The 17,349-nt window shown below is 41.7% G+C and overlaps 1 protein-coding gene across 1 annotated transcript in view; it reads left to right on the top strand.

The window, feature by feature from the left end:
• The first annotated feature begins 2,626 nt into the window (after positions 1-2,626).
• Positions 2,627-17,349, top strand: part of obscna (obscurin, cytoskeletal calmodulin and titin-interacting RhoGEF a) — a 45,982-nt gene continuing 31,259 nt past the window's right edge. Inside the window, exons 1-23 of the mRNA XM_068707378.1 lie at positions 2,627-2,881; positions 3,747-3,861; positions 3,948-4,214; positions 5,119-5,280; positions 5,487-5,591; positions 5,671-5,937; positions 6,153-6,422; positions 6,927-7,193; positions 7,299-7,562; positions 7,668-7,934; positions 8,203-8,472; positions 8,581-8,847; positions 9,008-9,274; positions 9,989-10,261; positions 10,346-10,609; positions 10,782-11,048; positions 11,620-11,886; positions 12,009-12,278; positions 12,737-13,003; positions 14,015-14,290; positions 14,783-15,049; positions 16,021-16,287; positions 17,028-17,294. Coding sequence (XP_068563479.1) covers positions 3,822-3,861; positions 3,948-4,214; positions 5,119-5,280; positions 5,487-5,591; positions 5,671-5,937; positions 6,153-6,422; positions 6,927-7,193; positions 7,299-7,562; positions 7,668-7,934; positions 8,203-8,472; positions 8,581-8,847; positions 9,008-9,274; positions 9,989-10,261; positions 10,346-10,609; positions 10,782-11,048; positions 11,620-11,886; positions 12,009-12,278; positions 12,737-13,003; positions 14,015-14,290; positions 14,783-15,049; positions 16,021-16,287; positions 17,028-17,294 — 5,398 coding nt within the window. The 5' untranslated portion in view covers positions 2,627-2,881; positions 3,747-3,821. The remainder of the gene's footprint in view (positions 2,882-3,746; positions 3,862-3,947; positions 4,215-5,118; positions 5,281-5,486; positions 5,592-5,670; positions 5,938-6,152; positions 6,423-6,926; positions 7,194-7,298; positions 7,563-7,667; positions 7,935-8,202; positions 8,473-8,580; positions 8,848-9,007; positions 9,275-9,988; positions 10,262-10,345; positions 10,610-10,781; positions 11,049-11,619; positions 11,887-12,008; positions 12,279-12,736; positions 13,004-14,014; positions 14,291-14,782; positions 15,050-16,020; positions 16,288-17,027; positions 17,295-17,349) is intronic.

Raw genomic sequence — 17,349 nt, 5'->3', positions numbered from 1 at the left:
CATCCTATGAAGAGGTATTCTGAGTAAGAGGCAATGACAATTTTGTCCAAAGATAGAACATAATTAGTCACTCAATTTCTGCTTTACGTTTACTTTAAATCTTGCATTATTTACTACTACATGTGATTTTGTCTGGAGTTTATCCTTAAACTGAGTTTAGATATTTACCTCAATAACATCACCAATCACAAACGCTTATATTCAGCCAACCAAACTACAAGCTATTTAAATATGAACAGAAATAAATTCAGCCTGGCTCGGGTGGACAGACTCCTATGACTATCATACTCAAGGCCACACTGTAGTTAGACATACCAAGACTGTCAAGGGCATCTTGTTGTTCTGCTCTATGGCTACCTGGCCATATGGCACATGGTTATAAGGTTACATATAACACTACATTTGGAATGTGGTTTACAGAAATAACACTAACACCATGGTGTTACACACAGCATCTGGGTCATCTAGTCTGGGCTCATGATCAGATGTCATCTGTTGACACATTTGTGATCAAATGTATGTATTGAACCTTTCTATATTCCTTTACCATGACGGCTGTCAGGTGTAGAGAGTCTGAACCAGAGGATATGTGACCAGCAGGAGGGAGGGAGGGGGGTTTCAAGCAGGGGTCCAGAGGCTTAGGTGGAGTGTTCAGCTGTTTTGTCGAGTTCTAAATTCACTCAACACATCCTCACATTGCCATGGTCCCCTTAACGTCACTCTATTTTTAGCCTATGTGCAGCATCCTACTGATGTTGCAGAAGGCCCACATTTCACGATATCAAGTTGATCCATTGGCTGTTTTCACTGTGACATGATTTGGGGCCTTTTCTTAGATCTGATCTGACGTCCTGTTTCAAAATTAGCATTGAAAGCCATGAAATGCAGCGATTTGTAATCCAATATATGTTTTGTTGGGGATTCATAAGTCAAAAGTCTATAAGTATTTACTCCTCATCCTTTCCCACTCAAATGTCCAAGAAAGCTGTTAAAAGCTTTGTATAGAATGGCCTGCTGGAGACCTGCAAAACGGGCGGCCGTTTCCCTCCTAGTGACGACAAGTTGTTTTTTGTGCGTCAAGAGATTATCCTGTCGAGTTTCACTGGACTTAGAAGTGCTCAGTGGCACATGGAGCTGTCTGTCAAAGTGAGGCAGCACAGTGCTGGCTAGTGCTCGCTTTGTTCTGTCTGGCTGTCTGAATGAGGGAATCCCACAAAATGAAACCTTGTTGTTTTAATGCAAACAAACCCCTCAGCCCAAGATGGAGATGGAGGAGCTAGAGGAGTAAATATCATTGCATGGCTGCTGTGTCACTTTGAATGTTTTATGTGTATTTTTAGAATCCAGAGCTCTGCAATCATGGTTTGCAAACCACCTTGTCACTTACTCTGATGTCAGTAAATGACATCACACAGGGGTGCCAATACATGTGTCTTTATATATATTGTTTAATCTTTTGTGACCTTTTAACTGCAGCAGTGGGGGAAACCCCCTGTGGGGATCCATGGACTGACCTGAGGTTTAAGACACTGAAAGATATGGGCAGACCCGTAGAGATTACCCCCGCACCGGGCCTCGCGGGGGGGGATGCACACTATGGTTTTATTGTCTTGTCTGTGTTTCCAGAGTTGATATAAAAATAAAGAAAAATATATTTAATTGTGCATTCTTTGTTAGCTAGGTTAGTGACGTGACGACATAGGTCAGAAGGTCACAGACCGGCACGCCCGCGGCAAATAGGTAGCTAACATTAGCACTGATTCACTCAGTAACTTTAGCACTGATTTTTCCTGAGGAGAAAATTAAACACATATTCAAAAGCGGCATTCAAAACAGAAAATTGCCGAATTGAATGCCAAACTTCCAAAAATAACAAGTATTTTTCAACCGGCCGGTAAAGGATGCACTAATCTGCCAGAAGAGACAGGTATTGTACTGTTTGCTATAGCTAACATTACCAGTAGCTAACGTTACACTTTGACAGCCTTGCTGTGGACTAATGTTAGCAACAGGTTCTTTGCTGGCTGTCTGAATAAATTTCCCTCAAAAGAAAAGCTTGAGTTTTGATATCTTGCCTATATTGGGGGGGGCTCTCAGGGTTATTCTGCGGGGGGGCCTCACGTGTTTCTGTTACGGTACTGGATATGGGTCAGTATGGTGAAGAGCATGTGATTAATCTAAATCTGCCTTATAATGTACAGAACGCTCTACTTCTGTCTTGGACCAGTTGTTTAAGTGGAAGAGAGATCTAAGTTCAAGCAACCTGGTGGTGAATTTGATTGTATGTAAAACAACAGACAGTACACATTATGTAGACACTCACTTACATCCCGGAGCTACATGAAGGTAGCTTAACTTCTGTACTGAGATGCTTTCAAGTCATTTGTACTAAGCTTGTCTGTCACTCACTCATGCACACTAGAAAACCATCAAACACACCAAGCCTATTGTATACATTTTGATTGTTTTTGATAGTTCCATTGATGCTGGACACAAGTTGCCTCCCACCATTGAAGCCAAAGCTATCTTTGCCCTCGTACTCACAGAAGGCTATTTTGGAAGTTAGTATGTGGGGAGAGATGTGTCAGCTGTTCAGCACTATGCTCCATCAACGCAAGAAAAAAAGAGAAAGCGCTATAGGCTGTCTGCTTTGGGGACAGGGACGCAGCTCGCAAACCTGGGCATGCTCTCCTTTGGCTAAACGTTTGTTGTTAATCTTAAAGGCTTTGTGTGAAACAAGACAAGACTCGGACCAAGCCGTTGCCATGGTGGAAGTTTTTCTTCGTGTTTTTCAGGTGAAGGTCTTTTGTTTTTTTGTCATCGGTGCAACAAGAGGCCACGCAAGGATTTATTCTCTCTAGAAAACCCGTTTAAGTTTATGGTAGGTGCATTGCTGCAGGTGATATATATGTATATATATTTTTTTGTTATTATTTCTTTGTTTGCATACTTTAATGAGAGGTCAAAATCTTTAACTCTTGGTTGTTTTAAGTTTGCTCAACTAATTTCAAAGATGTTTTTGTATTTCTATGGTATTTATTAATCTTACATGCCACCATGGAGAAGAGCTCACTGGATATCATAACTGATCAGGCCTCTAGAGGTTGGTCTCTAGATAATGGTTGGTAGATTCAGTGTCATTGTGTGACGCATTATGAAATGCCATTTTAGCTGTTAGTTAATGAGAAAGAATGGCCCCCCTCTTGGAATACTTAGAAAACCTCATAATGATAGTGGGAGGAGGCAGCGTCTGAAAAGTGTGTCATGATCTCACATATCATATTAATCAGTTATTGATGGGCAGTTCTCATTTGGCCTCTCGTTTGTTTTTTAAAGCTTCTCCTTGTTCTCAGTTCAGTGCATGCAGCCTGATCACAGCTGAGTCTATATTTGTGGTGCTGAGCTCAGCCAAGCGAGGTGACAGAGATTACTCTGCTCTTCTTAACCGAGGACTGGCATGCCATCGCACCAGAGATCAACCATATCAGAGTGACGCCATGTGTTTCCATTTTGATAGGTCAATGTTGCCATGCTATGATGGTTTATGAAATTATTAGCCTGAATATAATTTGTTTGGCATGTAAAATTAAGTTTTGTCCATTACCTGAAAGAAGCTGCATGGCAGCAAATGTGAATGAGGCGTGAATGAGATGGTGTTTGGTCCTTTATAAAAATTAAACTGATTATTAGTATTCTTCTAAGCCAGACCGTTACCTGATATATATTTTTCATCATCACCATTATAGTTGTAGCCCTTCTGTGATAACTGTGGTAAAAAGCAAGCAAGATTCTCCAATCATACTGAGAGAAGAGCAGGAGGCATGGGAGACAATATACCTGGAGGAATAGTAGCTGCTGCAAGTACGTTTTCTTCTCACACATCAATTTCGGTGTAGTAGCAAATGAGCTTTTGAATTTCTAATGCTGCATGTGTGTTTATGTGCCAGAGAACCGTCTGCTGGTGGTGAAGGGCTTGGAGGATGTAGAGGTGTCAGAATGTGAGGTTTGCTCCTTTGAAGTAACCCTCAACTTGGCCTATATCGAGGGTCTGTGGACCAGAGATGGGATGCCGCTTAAGTCCAAGCCCAACTGTCGCATCAGCACGCATGGGAAGAAACACTCCCTCCTACTGAACAGGGTGGCTTTAGGAGACGCAGGCCTGTTCTCTTTTCAGGCCAACGGCATTCAGACCTCAGGCAGACTCAGTGTCACAGGTAAGGTGGTTATGTAGACTGTGCCACTACCACAGCCACAGTATTCTATTGTGTCCATGTGACCAAGAGAAGACCTGACCACGGCCTGAACATTCATATGATGGGACAAAGTAATTCAAATATGACTGCACTCTTGTCTTATTACATCAGATAATAGGCTAATGTATAAAATTATGAACTAGTAAGTAAGAAATAATAAGAGGTTATATGTCAGAAAGAGAGAGGGGCCGTTGAAGAATCTTAGTTCATCCAATCGGGAACATTTGTTAGCCATGTTAGTTTCAGGGCTCTAGAGATGGTTATGTCTTATTATAATATGTCTTGTTAAATTTCAACAACTGTTGGACAAATTACTATGAGATTTAGTACAGGCATTCATGGCCCCCAGAGGATGAATTGTAATAAATCTGATCCCCTGACCTCCCACTTAATACCATCATCAGATCAAAGTTTAAATTAGTCCAATACATTGGTTTATGGTCCTGCAGGTAATGACATTCCCCTCAGCCTGAATTGTACTTTGTTTAGTGCTAATTAACAAATGTTAACGTGCTGATCTGCTAAACTAAGATGGTGAACACAGTAAACATTATGTCTGCTATACATCAACATTTTTGCATTATCATTGTGAGCATGTTTGCATGCTGATGTAAGCATTTGACTCAAGGCATTGCTGTGCCTGCTATTAGTACAGTGTCACAGGGCCACTAACAGAGTTGTAGACTCTTAGTCTTGTTTCAACACTTATGACTTTTTTCCATCACCTTCATGAATGAACAAGCTAAATTAAAAATACTTGTCTAAAAGTCATTACAGGGCTACTAAAAATCTATACAAGCAGCTTTTATAAAGTTCTGTTTGGTTGCACACAGCATTTAGTCATGGTTTGGTTATCTTCTGCCAGCTAGGGACATCCACATAGTGAAGGACCTGGAGGATGTTGACACGATGGAGCGTCAACCCGTGAACTTCCTGTGTGAGGTCAACCAGGTGGATTTGGATGGTCGGTGGTACAGAGATGACAGCCGGATTCGACCTGGAGACAATATCAAGATCAGACAACAGGGTGAGAGACCAACAATGGGTTTTACAGAAACTAATAAGCCTAAAGAGTAAAAAAACTCCCAGGCCTTGCACTCAGCTTTACTAAGAAGCTGTGTCTGAATGGTCAGTAATTGTTCCCCGGTGTAAATATATAAAAAATAAACTATATCACCTTGTTAAGCACAATTCATAATAATAACAAAACATTTTGCTTTGATCTGACTGCAGGTAAAACTCACACCCTGTTCTTCAAGTCAGTCAGGCCAGAGCATGCTGGAGAGATCAGATTCACTGCAGAGCGTGTCTCATCCTACGCAACTCTCACAGTGAAAGGTGAGCCGCCAGACACGTTTTAAAATGGGTTTATGGAGAAAATGATTGAAGGTTTATAGCCTGTGCCTCCCTTCTTCAGAGCTCCCAGTCCAAATAGTGCGTCCTCTAAGGGTCAAGATAGCTATGTATCGCCACCGGGGTCTGCTGGAGTGCCAGGTGTCACGGCCTAATGCTCAGGTCAGGTGGTACAAGAAGAGAAAGGAGCTCCAGCCCAGTAAGAAGTACCAACTGATCAGCCAAGATGTCTACAGGCAGCTGACCATCGATGACATCTGCTCTTCAGATGAGGACACCTACACTTGTGATGCAGGAGATGACAACACCTCTTGTCAGCTTCTGGTGGAGGGTGAGAAGGCTGCTATCACAGGAATCAAATTAAACAAAACATGGTTTATGGTCTACAGTATGTTTTACATTCATGTACCCACAATACTTTCATTATGAGTAATGCCTATGTGCATGTTTCTAATGTGCCAACTATGCAATCCAGAGGTTTTTTTTTAACTGTTATTCAGGAGTTGGGTCAGCACTGGTTAATGTGTATTATGGTTGTACATGCAGAGCAGGCTATCAGAATAGTGCGAGGGATGAGCTCAGTGGAGGTGATGGAGCCAGAGCCAGCCCAGTTCCAGGTGGAGACCAGCTTGAAATCAGGGAGGCCTCCCCGGTGGACCCTGAATGGTGAGGTGCTGGAGCCTTGTGCAGCAGTGAACATCAACAGGGAGGGCACCCTCCACAGCCTCTGTCTCACCTCCACAGACAGCTCCATGTCTGGGCCCATGATCTTTGTAGCTGGAAAGAGCCGTTCCACTGCTCAGCTTACTGTCAAAGGTGGGTTGGCTAAATTTTAGGATTATTGTAATGTTATTATTGTACAGGAACAATGTAAAAGTCAATAAGAACCACACTTTATGTTAACGTTATTTAACAAAAGCTTCCTCACCTGGTGTGGCTCGGAGCAATCTGTATTCCCTCTAGAGCGGTTTAAGTTATTATTATTATATTGGGGGGACAGAGCTAAAAAATAGCCCGGTGAAATCTCTCATTTTTTAGTTTAGTATTAGCACTTCTAAAACTTTGAAAAGTTCAAAGCTCTCTCTCTCTCTCTCTCTCTCTCTCTCTCTCTCTCTCTCTCAGCTCTGAACTGTGTGTGCTCTCTGTGTTAGCCTTGCAAAGGACTGGCTTTCTGGAGTTGTATCCTGCTTTATTCCTTATGTATCCTAAGGAGACCTATATCCTCTGCATGGTCCTGAAAAGGTCCAATTGGGTAAAGTGAATGAATTCATGATTTTCCCGGAGTGTTTCATTAAGTGGCTTTACATCTCTCCCCTCTAGAGCGACCTCTTCAGGTTGCCCGCCACTTGGACGATGTACAGGCGAAGGAGAACAGCTCTGTGACTCTGAGCTGTGCGTTTGCCCCCTCTCCCAGGGTGGTGCGGTGGTTTAAAGGCCGTACGTCTCTGAAGACCTCGAACAAGTACAGCATGAAAAGAGAAGGGAAACGAGCACAGCTGACCATTCATGGCTTGACAGGGATGGATGCAGGGCAGTACCGCTGCATGGCTGGGGGTTCACAGAGCACAGCTCATGTTAAGGTAGAAGGTAGGCTAAACATGGTTTGGGGGAAATTGAGGTGGAGTAATAACAATTCCTGTATTGGATATTAATTATTTTCAGATGATAATTTATGTCCCCCTTTTATTGTAGTGCGAATGCTGAAATTGGTTAAACACCTTGAGCCAAAGGAAGTTGAGGAGGATGGCATTGCCACATTTTCATGTGAGCTCAACTATGTGGTCGCCAATGTGGAGTGGCTCCTCAACAATGTTCGCCTCTATTGCAACGCCATCTACAGGATCCAGCACATGGGCACGATGCACAGTCTCACATTCAAAAAGCTGCGGCCACAGCAGAGCAGCGTCACCTTCAAAACAGGACTTCTCTCTGAGACTACCACTTTAAATGTCAAAGGTCAGCTTGGAGAATAACTGAACTGTATGATTAGGATTTTCTTGCATTTCCATTTATTGATTTCTGAGAAACCTGCACACTTACGTATGATGATCTTGGCTCCAGAGCGCCCGGCAGTGTTCCTGAGGTCTCTGGAGGACGCAGTAGGAGAAGAGCAAGGGGAAGTCTGCCTGCAGTGTGAAATTTCCAAGGAGACGGTGACCCCTGTGTGGAGGAAGGATGGTATGGTCCTGACCGCTGATGATAAACACGAGTTACTCCAGTTTGGGAAGTCCATGGCACTGATCGTCCATTCCCTGAGCAAGGATGACGCTGGACAGTACACCTGTGACCTGGGCACCAGCCAAACAAAGGCCAAAGTTACTGTACATGGTGAGTAGTGCTAAAATGTTGTTGGTTATTTGGGAAAAGGTCTACAACTTGAAAATCAAATGTTGTGGTCAAATAGAGCTCTCTGTCTCAGCAGTGCCACTAAATGATTGATAGAATGATAGAGGAAACTATGTTGTATTTTTGAATACACTAACGATGTTCAATGACTTTCTGTGGTGTTACAGTAAATGTTTCTCTCTCTGTATTGGCCCTCTGTAACAATATATTTACTGTAATAAGGCTGTTTTGTTATTATATTTGCCTACAGACTTACACATCACTATCGTGCAACGTATGAAGACAACATCTGTTCTGGAAGGCGAAAGCTGCACTTTTGATTGTCACCTCTCTCATGACGTTGATGATGAGCCTTCCTGGATCATCAATGGCCAGGTGGTGGTCACCAACAGCCATATTCAGGTTATCAACAATGGCCGTAACTATAAGATGACCATCAGAGATGCTATGCTGACCGACGCTGGAGACGTGGTCTTCACAATTAATGACCTAAGCTGTAGGACCATGCTCTTTGTTAAAGGTATAAACCTGGTTGTCTCAGACAAAATGATCCACAATATTTGATCTGTGTTTGTTTATGTGGGGGTAACTTGTCTCTGTGTTGTATTTTGAAATATGTCTCCTTTAGAGAAGCCAGTGCACATCTTCAGGGAGCTACTGAATGTCAAGGCGGTCCCGGGCGAGGACGCAGAGCTGAGCTGTGAGATCACCAAACCAGAAGTCACCATCCGTTGGCTGAAAAATGGCCACTTGATCAGACAGAGCCCCAAGTATGAGATGAGTGTGGAGAAGAACCTGGCGCGATTGGTCATCAAGAATACCACCATCAGAGACTCTGGAGAGTACTGCTGTGAGGCTGATGGCATTGCCTCGCGTGCCAAGCTGGATATCAGAGGTAGGTGAGGGCTTTTAAAAATAAATGTTGATGATGATTATTATCAATATAATGTAGTGTTCTTAACTGTAGTGTCGTGCAATACTAGCAATGTGGATCGGTGACTGGTGTAGTAAATTTGAAGTTAGACTCACTTTTCATTCTTCATTATTCCTTTCAGAACTCCAGCACACATTTGCAATCGAGTTAAGGGACACGCGAGCAGAGGAAAAGGGTAAAGTGACCCTTGAGTGTGAGACCAGGCGGCCAGCCAAGCGGGTGACCTGGCTGAAGGGCATGGTGGAGCTGAGGTCTGGTAGGAAGTATGTCATCAAGCAGAAGGGTGTGGTGCTGTCCCTGACCATCACCTGTCTGGACAAATCAGACACAGATATTTACACGTGTGATGTCGGTACCATGCAGAGCCGGGCCCAGCTGATTGTGCACGGTGAGAACATAGTAAAGGGAACACTGGGCATTGCATCACTGTGGTTCAGGGTCACGATAGTTGGGCTAAAGGTACTGTATGTGGGCCTCATCAGGACGAATACTGTATGTCAACTAAAAAGTATATCTTTACTGTGGTTTTAAATGTTAAGCTAAAATGACCCTTAAAAATAAATTGTATTGTTATTAAAGGAGCTGTATTTAAAATTCTGATATGGCAGCAAAGAACTATTTGCTATGAACAGATATAGTTGAGAGAATGAAGATGCTCTCCCTCTGTGTGTGTTGTTATCTAAACCTCCCCGTGCTTTGTTGACATAGCCAGGCTGGCCTTGCGTACTTTTAGTGCATGTTCATGCATGTGAACCTGCCCACTGGCTATAGCTCATGGCCACCGCTCTGCACTGCTCTCATACTGTTGATAAATGGAAGCGTAGCACCCATCCTCCGGTTTCTCCTCAGGTAAACACTTTCAGCTTTGTCGGCACTTTCGTCATTGTTTGCACTGTTAACGCTGTTAGCACTGTTAGCATCCTAAGCTGCCCTGTAAGCTGCCGGTTTGCATTTGCCACGTTGAGTCAGCGAGAGACAATCGAAATGCTCCCAATCTCGTATCTTGCACCTTTAAGTGTAATGCTCAGTGAACTACTAATGCCTACCATATATGATGTTTATCGGAATTTAAACTTTTCGATCTGTTATGTGTTTCTCTCAGGTGAGAAGGTGTTGATCCTGGATGAATTAGAGGATGTTGAGTGTCTAGAAGGCGACACGGTCACATTCAGGTGTCGAATATGTCCCAGTGACTACATCGGGGTCAAGTGGTATCTAGACGAGACTCTGCTGTACACTAATGAGCTCAATGAGATCCAGCTGGTGCCCGGAGGCTACCACACCCTCACATTTAGACAGCTTGCTCGCAAAGACACCGGCACTATCTCGTTTGCAGCAGGGGACAAAAGATCGTATGCCTCACTGTTGGTTAGAGGTGAGTTTTTAATCTGCCAGAATGTTTTAGTGTGCATTTTCACTGAACATTCCTTATTTTGGGTTCATTTCCTCATGTTACCAGAGAGGCGTCCCACGATTATTAAAGCACTGGAGGACTGTGAGGCTTTTGAAGGAGGTGGTTTGGTTTTGTCTTGTTTGGCCTCCAAGCCATGTCACATCCTGTGGTACAAAGATGGCTGCCTGATGTGGAACTCCTCAAGGTATTTTGCCAGTCGTTCTGGCTGTGAGGCAAGGCTGACAATTCGGGAGGTCTGTAACAACGATGCCGGAGTGTACGAGTGCAGTGCTGGATCTGTTACAACTAGGGCCGTTGTAACTGTCAAAGGTATGAAAAGAATTTTATTGACCTGTTATTACAGGACTGGTATTGCTTACTATTGCCCAATATTAAATGCCAGAGGGATGTGACTGATTATAATGGGTTATACAGATAGTATTTGTAATATCATAACATTTAGTGTCCTTCTATTTTTCCTGTTTGTTGTTGTTTTTTTTAGCCATCCCAGCAGAGTTCACCCAGTCTTTAAAGTCTGTGGAGGCCAAAGAGGGGGAGACCGTGACCCTGACCTGTGAATACTCCCTGCCTGGGGTCCAGTTCCACTGGAGGAGAGGTTTTGAAAGTATCAGGTCTGGAGACAAGTACCTGATGAAACAGAGGAAGACAATCAATTCTCTGACCATAAAAGCCCTGAAGCCTCACGACTCAGGAGAATATACATGTCAGTGTAGAGATCACCGCACTACAGCGAGCCTCAAAGTACATGGTATGTCATTAACTTTTCCTCACCTTCATGTGCATTTTACCAAACCTAATTTGACCAATAACCTACACAGTGCACAGTTTCATCAAAGCACACTTTCACAGAAGTGTATTTGAAAGTAAATTCATCATTTTCTGTGTCTGATTCTCACAGATTTGCTGTTTTGCTCTGCGGTAATATTGATGCATGCACATTAAATCAGTCTATGATTTATACTGTGGCCATTTGTCATGAACGGCAGCCAATGGAGCCAGTTCACAAGATTATTTAAAATAAGGTTTTACCATCCAGAATAAAATACAATAATGTCACTATGATTGTGGATGCTTGATTCTCTTTTCGAGTCTGTCTGTATCATGAAACTACTTTGATTGTTAAATATTTCTATTACGCAGAAGGATGTTATATTCTGTTATTGAGGGTTAAGGTGTTAAGGTGTGTTGTGTTTTCAAATGTTTTTGCTGACTGGCTGCCATTGTATTCATGTAATGCATCCCCATGCATCAAACCTTGTCATCAATACTGTGCACAGCTTCACCATTTTCACTTTGCTCCTTACTGTATTATTTTCCAGCTATTCCCATCACATTCATACAGCAGTTAAAGAACATGCAAGCAGAGGAGGGAAGCAATGTCCTACTGCGCTGTGAGCTGTCTAAACCTGGAATTCCAGTGGAGTGGAGTAAGGGACATGAGCTGTTGAAGAATGGAGTTAAATACCAGATAAGGAAAAGGGAGACCACCCTGGAGCTTCTGATCTGGAAGCCTGTTTCTGAGGACAGTGGTGTCTACAGCTGTCAGTGTGCTGATCAGGTGACATCTGCCACCGTCAAAATCACTGGTAAGACATAATTAACTAATGGACTAATAGCTTTTAGTGATGTAATGGTTTTAAATCCATTTTTGACAATTAATGTTGATAATTATCAATAACTAATTCATGTCACTCTTTACTCACCTCAGCTCTCCCAGTAGCCTTCAAGCAGAAGCTGAGGAATGTGCTGATTGAGGAGGGCAACACTGCGACTCTACGCTGTGAGCTGTCAAAGTCTGGTCCCACCGTGGAGTGGAGGAAGAGCGGGAATGAAGTCATCAAGAGTGGAGAGAAATATAATATGAGGCAGAGAGAAGTGCTAATTGAACTGAGGATCTTTGATGTTACACCTGAGGACAGCGACATCTACACATGTATCTGTGAAAGCATAGAGACCACTGCAACGCTGACTGTTAATGGTGGGTTTTTGTTATTGAAAGAGTTTCATTATGTTCTACTTTTTATATGGAGACATATTAATAAAAGACAGAATTAGATCAGTAATGATCCTTGTACGACAAGTAGGCTACTTACAAAACGTACATGGGAACTTTGATTATCACAATAAACAAAAGGATTTAAAAAAAAAAAATAGGTTATGAACATCTGAACACCATTTGACAGTCTGCAAACAGAAAATAGAAAAAAGAGAGTTAAAGTGTAAAAATAATCTGATCTGAGCATTTAAGAAAAGAAAATATAATAGTTGCTACGATTTAGCAAGATGCTAAACTTTGTTTGCATTCTTTTCATCAAGGTAAAGCACACAATTATGTTCAAGCAAAATAGCACAATAATACACAAACATAGATTGCTGTTTAATAAATTCTTGTGATTGTTAATTTCTTCATGACCTAACTTTATCTTTCCCTGTCAGCTCTTCCCGTCACCTTCAAGCAAAAACTGAAGAACTTCCAAGTGGAGGAAGGACACAGCATCACGCTGGATTGTGAGATCTCTAAAGCGGGTGTCCCAGTGGAGTGGAGGCTTGGGGGCGATCTGCTGGAGAACGGAGAGAAGTACCACATTAAGCAGAGGGGCTCGGCCCTCGAGTTGATCATCAGAGACGCTGAACCAGAGGACAGCGGGATCTACACCTGTGTGTGTAGAGAGCAGAGGACAAAGGCCACTGTTAAAGTCATTGGTATGTTCAATGTGTGAGATGAGTGAAGGGAAGCATAATTTTTTGTTTCTTTGTTTATTGTTAATTGATCCTTTTTTAGAAGTATATTGACCTAATTGTAAATCGCTTCAGAACAATGGGATTGCCGGGCAATCACGGCTGACATTAGGCCAAAACATACTGTCCTTAAGAGGCTGTAGCGGGCTCTGATTTAAAGCTAGAATGAAGATATTGAATATGAAACTAGATGATTTAAGACATCCAACTAATCAAGTCCTAGCTAACTTGCCGGGAAGGAGGCTAAATAACGTTTCAAAGTAAGGCTAAACTTTAGCGTTACAAAATTGCCTACTGACATTTATGCTAATCCCATGCAATTTGGAACAAAAACCAAGCAGTTTTTTGCATGTAGTTTTAAATGTATTATTTGTGCCTATTCTAAAAATGGTGTATTTGAATATTCCTAAACTAAACAGTCTTGAAATTGCATACATTGAGTATGAGTGGAAAGCTAAGACTCTTCTGGATCTAATGAGCCCAATTGTATTCATATGTGATGATGCTAGTCCCCATAGTAGCCATTACATTTTAGGAAGGTCATTTTTTGACCGGTTATGATTTCTAACATAATCATAGCCTCATGGAACTTTACAACAACAAGAGACCTTCAGCATTCAGAGGATGTATGGCTTTCCTAGGTATATTGACAATAAGGGGGTTTCTGAGCAATTTCTAGAATAAAGACATACAAGTGCAGGGGAATGGCCATCATGTTGTCAGCCCTTATAGACTCAATTAAACAGTGTTTATTACAGATGTATGACCTTAAAAGCTTGACACAGTGCTGAGCTGCTATCAGATGATGTACATCACTTCTATGTGGATTATACTGTTGACCTGCTATCCCCCCCTAAAGATCCCAGGTCTTCACCTAAAAAAGACAAAAATGGGTGTATGAGTCTCTTAGGGTTAATGATCTTGCTTGTGTTCTAGTTTACATGTATAGTACAGTATCTGTGTTTGGCTCCATAGCTGTTCCTGCCACATTTAAAGTAAATCTGAAGAGCCAGGAGACTGAAGAAGGGAACAGTGTGACTTTACGCTGCGAGCTGTCAAAGAAGGGAGTCCCGGTGCAGTGGCAGAGAGACACTCAGGTCATAACTGAGCAGATATATCGGGGGAAGTATGAGATGAAGTTAGAAGGAAGGACAGCTCAGATGACAATTCTCAACATCCAACCAGAAGATGCAGGGAAGTACAGCTGCATCACAGGAGATCAGAAAACCACCGCTGAAGTCAAAGTGAAATGTAAGTTTGAAGCAAGCAGAAACCAATGAGAACACACCTGTTGCCCATATTAGATTTGCAGGCCATTTAAAATAATGATTTTATGGTTATAAACAAGCCATTTTGATAATATCTAAAAAGCCGTTATTATGGGTGCCACTCTTGGATAGTCCATGACTGTCTGTCAGCTGTCTCAGTAGATCTCTTATTTACTGAAGGGACTTAGTGATACATAACTACAGATCCCAATAGAAAATCTATGTTCAGTTTGTTTAGCGAAAAATCCTAAAACCCATACCTATGATACCAACGTGGTTTTTTTTTATGGTGTTAAGGAGAGGTAGAACAGGAAAATGGAAGAATGTGCTGCTTGTATTGTAACACAAGAACAAAGTCTAGGAGTGAGGGAAGAGCATGAGGGCAAGAGCATTTGATCAAGAGGAAACGGCAGGTAGCAAATCAATGCAATCAATGAATACAGGGTTTTCTACTTTACCACTTTACCCACAACAGCACTCCCTGTGACATTCAAACGAGAGATCCAGTGCCTGGTGGTGAAGGAAGGGGACAGTGGAGTTTTCTGCTGTGAGCTCTCCAAACCCGGAGCTCCAGTGGAGTGGAGGAAAGGCAGGACGATCCTAAAGCCTGGAGACAAATATGAGATGAAGCAGGAGGGACCTTTCACTAAACTGTTCATCAACTACGTAGATGAGAACGATGCTGGCAAATATATCTGCAAGACTAAAGACAGCCAATCGACTGCTGAGCTCACTGTCCAAGGTAAGATAAATTCAAGTCAAAACTCCCCCACATATGTTGAATTCATTATTTTATGAAGCACATTTTTGCAATCTTTTTTTTTTTAATTCTCTCAATTCAACAGAATCACCTGAGCGCAGGCGCCAAAGAGGTCAGCTCTAATGTAGTACAATAAAAAACTAAATAGATCCAGTGTGTATTAGCACTGTGTGAGCTCCATTATGTAGATTCACTCAAACTCAATGGAGAGATTATTTCATATCTTGTCCTGCTTACAGCTTAATGTTACATTACTTGGCGTGTACTGTACATTACTCATAACCTGGGTGAAAAGATACAGTAGATGGGATGCGGATTCACGTCATGTGGGATGTGTAAGCAATAGTTTGCAATTACATACATCCCAAACTGTAACGAAATTTGAGCATCAGTATTAGTTTTAGTGTTTTTCATGTAAGTGATATTACATGTTTAATATGTAATATCAAATTTGAGCATCAGTATTAGCTTCAGTGTTTTTCATGTAAGTGATATTACATGTTTAATATGTAATATCATACCATATCATTCATTCCACAGTTTGAAATGAATAGTTTAGTAGAAAAACTGATTATCAGCATGACGGATTGTCATGCTGTGTTGTTTACATCACTGCTACAATGTAACTTCCATGTAATATTGATTATGTTCCTGTCACACTTAAGAAAATGAAATGTGTTACTGAATTCAGTAGAGTTGTGCATGATCATATGACTATTACCATGTTTACTTTTTAGCTGTTTTGGTCTGAATGAGATTAGCTCTCCATCAAGCTTTATTTGGCTCTACATTTTCATTCTTGTTAAAGCTTTAAGCTGTTAAGGCTGCAAAAACAATTTTCCTTTTGAGAATTAATTCTAAGTGTGGGAAGTGCTTTTTTTGCTTTTATTCCTTTTAGTTGACTTTCAATTTTATGTGAGTTTTTTTTAATATGATTTGACTCTTATTGACAGATTTACCACCAAGTTTTAAGATGCCACTAATCAACCAGGAGGAGACGGAGGGCAACAGTATGTTTCTGCGCTGTGAGCTCAACAAACCTGCCCCTTCGGTGGAGTGGAGGAGAGGAGGAGAGCTGCTGAAAAATGGAGACAAATACCAGATGAGGAAGAAGGATCTGCAGGTGGAGATGAAGATTGCGGACCTTAGTTTGGATGACACTGGAGATTACACCTGTATATGTGGAGAAAAAAGTACAAAAGCTAGGATCATTGTGAATGGTTAGTACTGCATACACTACTGTACAATAAGTTACATTGTTTTGCTTTAGTGCTTTTGAGTGCACTCAAACAGCTCATATATACATACAGTATGTCAAAAGGTAAAATATAAACATGCTAAATACAACTGAATCTATCAGTAAAGAGTAAAACAACACAGAACTAAATGCAAAATGGACAAAAATGACATAAGCAATGTAGTTATTGTTGGTTTTAGTGGATTTCACAACTTGTTACATATACAAATACATTGCATACTATTTGGTTGGTTGAAAGTTGGAATATGTCAGTACAGTAGGGTGATATGATAAAAGATAGATGTGTTTGCAATTATAGCACAGCTTCAAAAAAACTTTGGAAACTAATATAAAACACAAAGTTCTCTGAAAGTCCAGAAGATTCACTGGTATTTTTTATTTTGTCTATCTTATTTTTGCCGTTGTGCTTGCCAGAACACTGTGTCTTGTATTATAAGCTCTGTCTTTGATATCCTTTGCATTTCTGTTGATGATGTTTCTCGCGTTTTCTTTTTCAGCTCACTTGTTTTTGTTTTGGCTAGCAATGTTACAGTTCCTTTTGTGTTTATTCCAAAGAAACTAAAACCTAAACTGGGACCAGGTGACATACAGTAAATGTGATGTCAACGCTAATGCTTTCCTGGCCATGGTTGCGCTGATTTGACTTACTGAGACAAGATGTTTCCAATCATTTTGATATTCATCCCCTGTTGTCTGTTCTAGAGCGGCCCATCAAATTCCTTCAAGAACTGAGGAATATTCAGGTGCAGGAAGGCAATGGAGTGACACTGTGCTGTGAGCTCTCCAAACCTGGCACTCCAGTGCAGTGGAAGAAGGGAGACAATGCACTGACCAACGGAGAGAAATACCAGATGAAGCAGAGTGGCTCCACCTTGGAGCTCATCATCAGAAAAAGCCAGCCTGAGGACAGTGGCACATACAGCTGTGTTTGTGATGACATAAAAACTACGGCCACCGTCATCATCACTGGTGAGAACCATACACATTATGTCCCAGAAGACATGATTATGCTTTGGCAATTTGC

Source organism: Cebidichthys violaceus, unplaced genomic scaffold, assembly GCF_023349555.1.
Source record: "Cebidichthys violaceus isolate CVI_PGR_0920_01 unplaced genomic scaffold, fCebVio1.0.p SCAF_13, whole genome shotgun sequence".
Taxonomy (NCBI): Eukaryota; Metazoa; Chordata; class Actinopteri; order Perciformes; family Stichaeidae; genus Cebidichthys; species Cebidichthys violaceus.
Note: the sequence above shows the minus strand (reverse complement) of the source record. Positions and strands in the feature narration are given on the sequence as shown.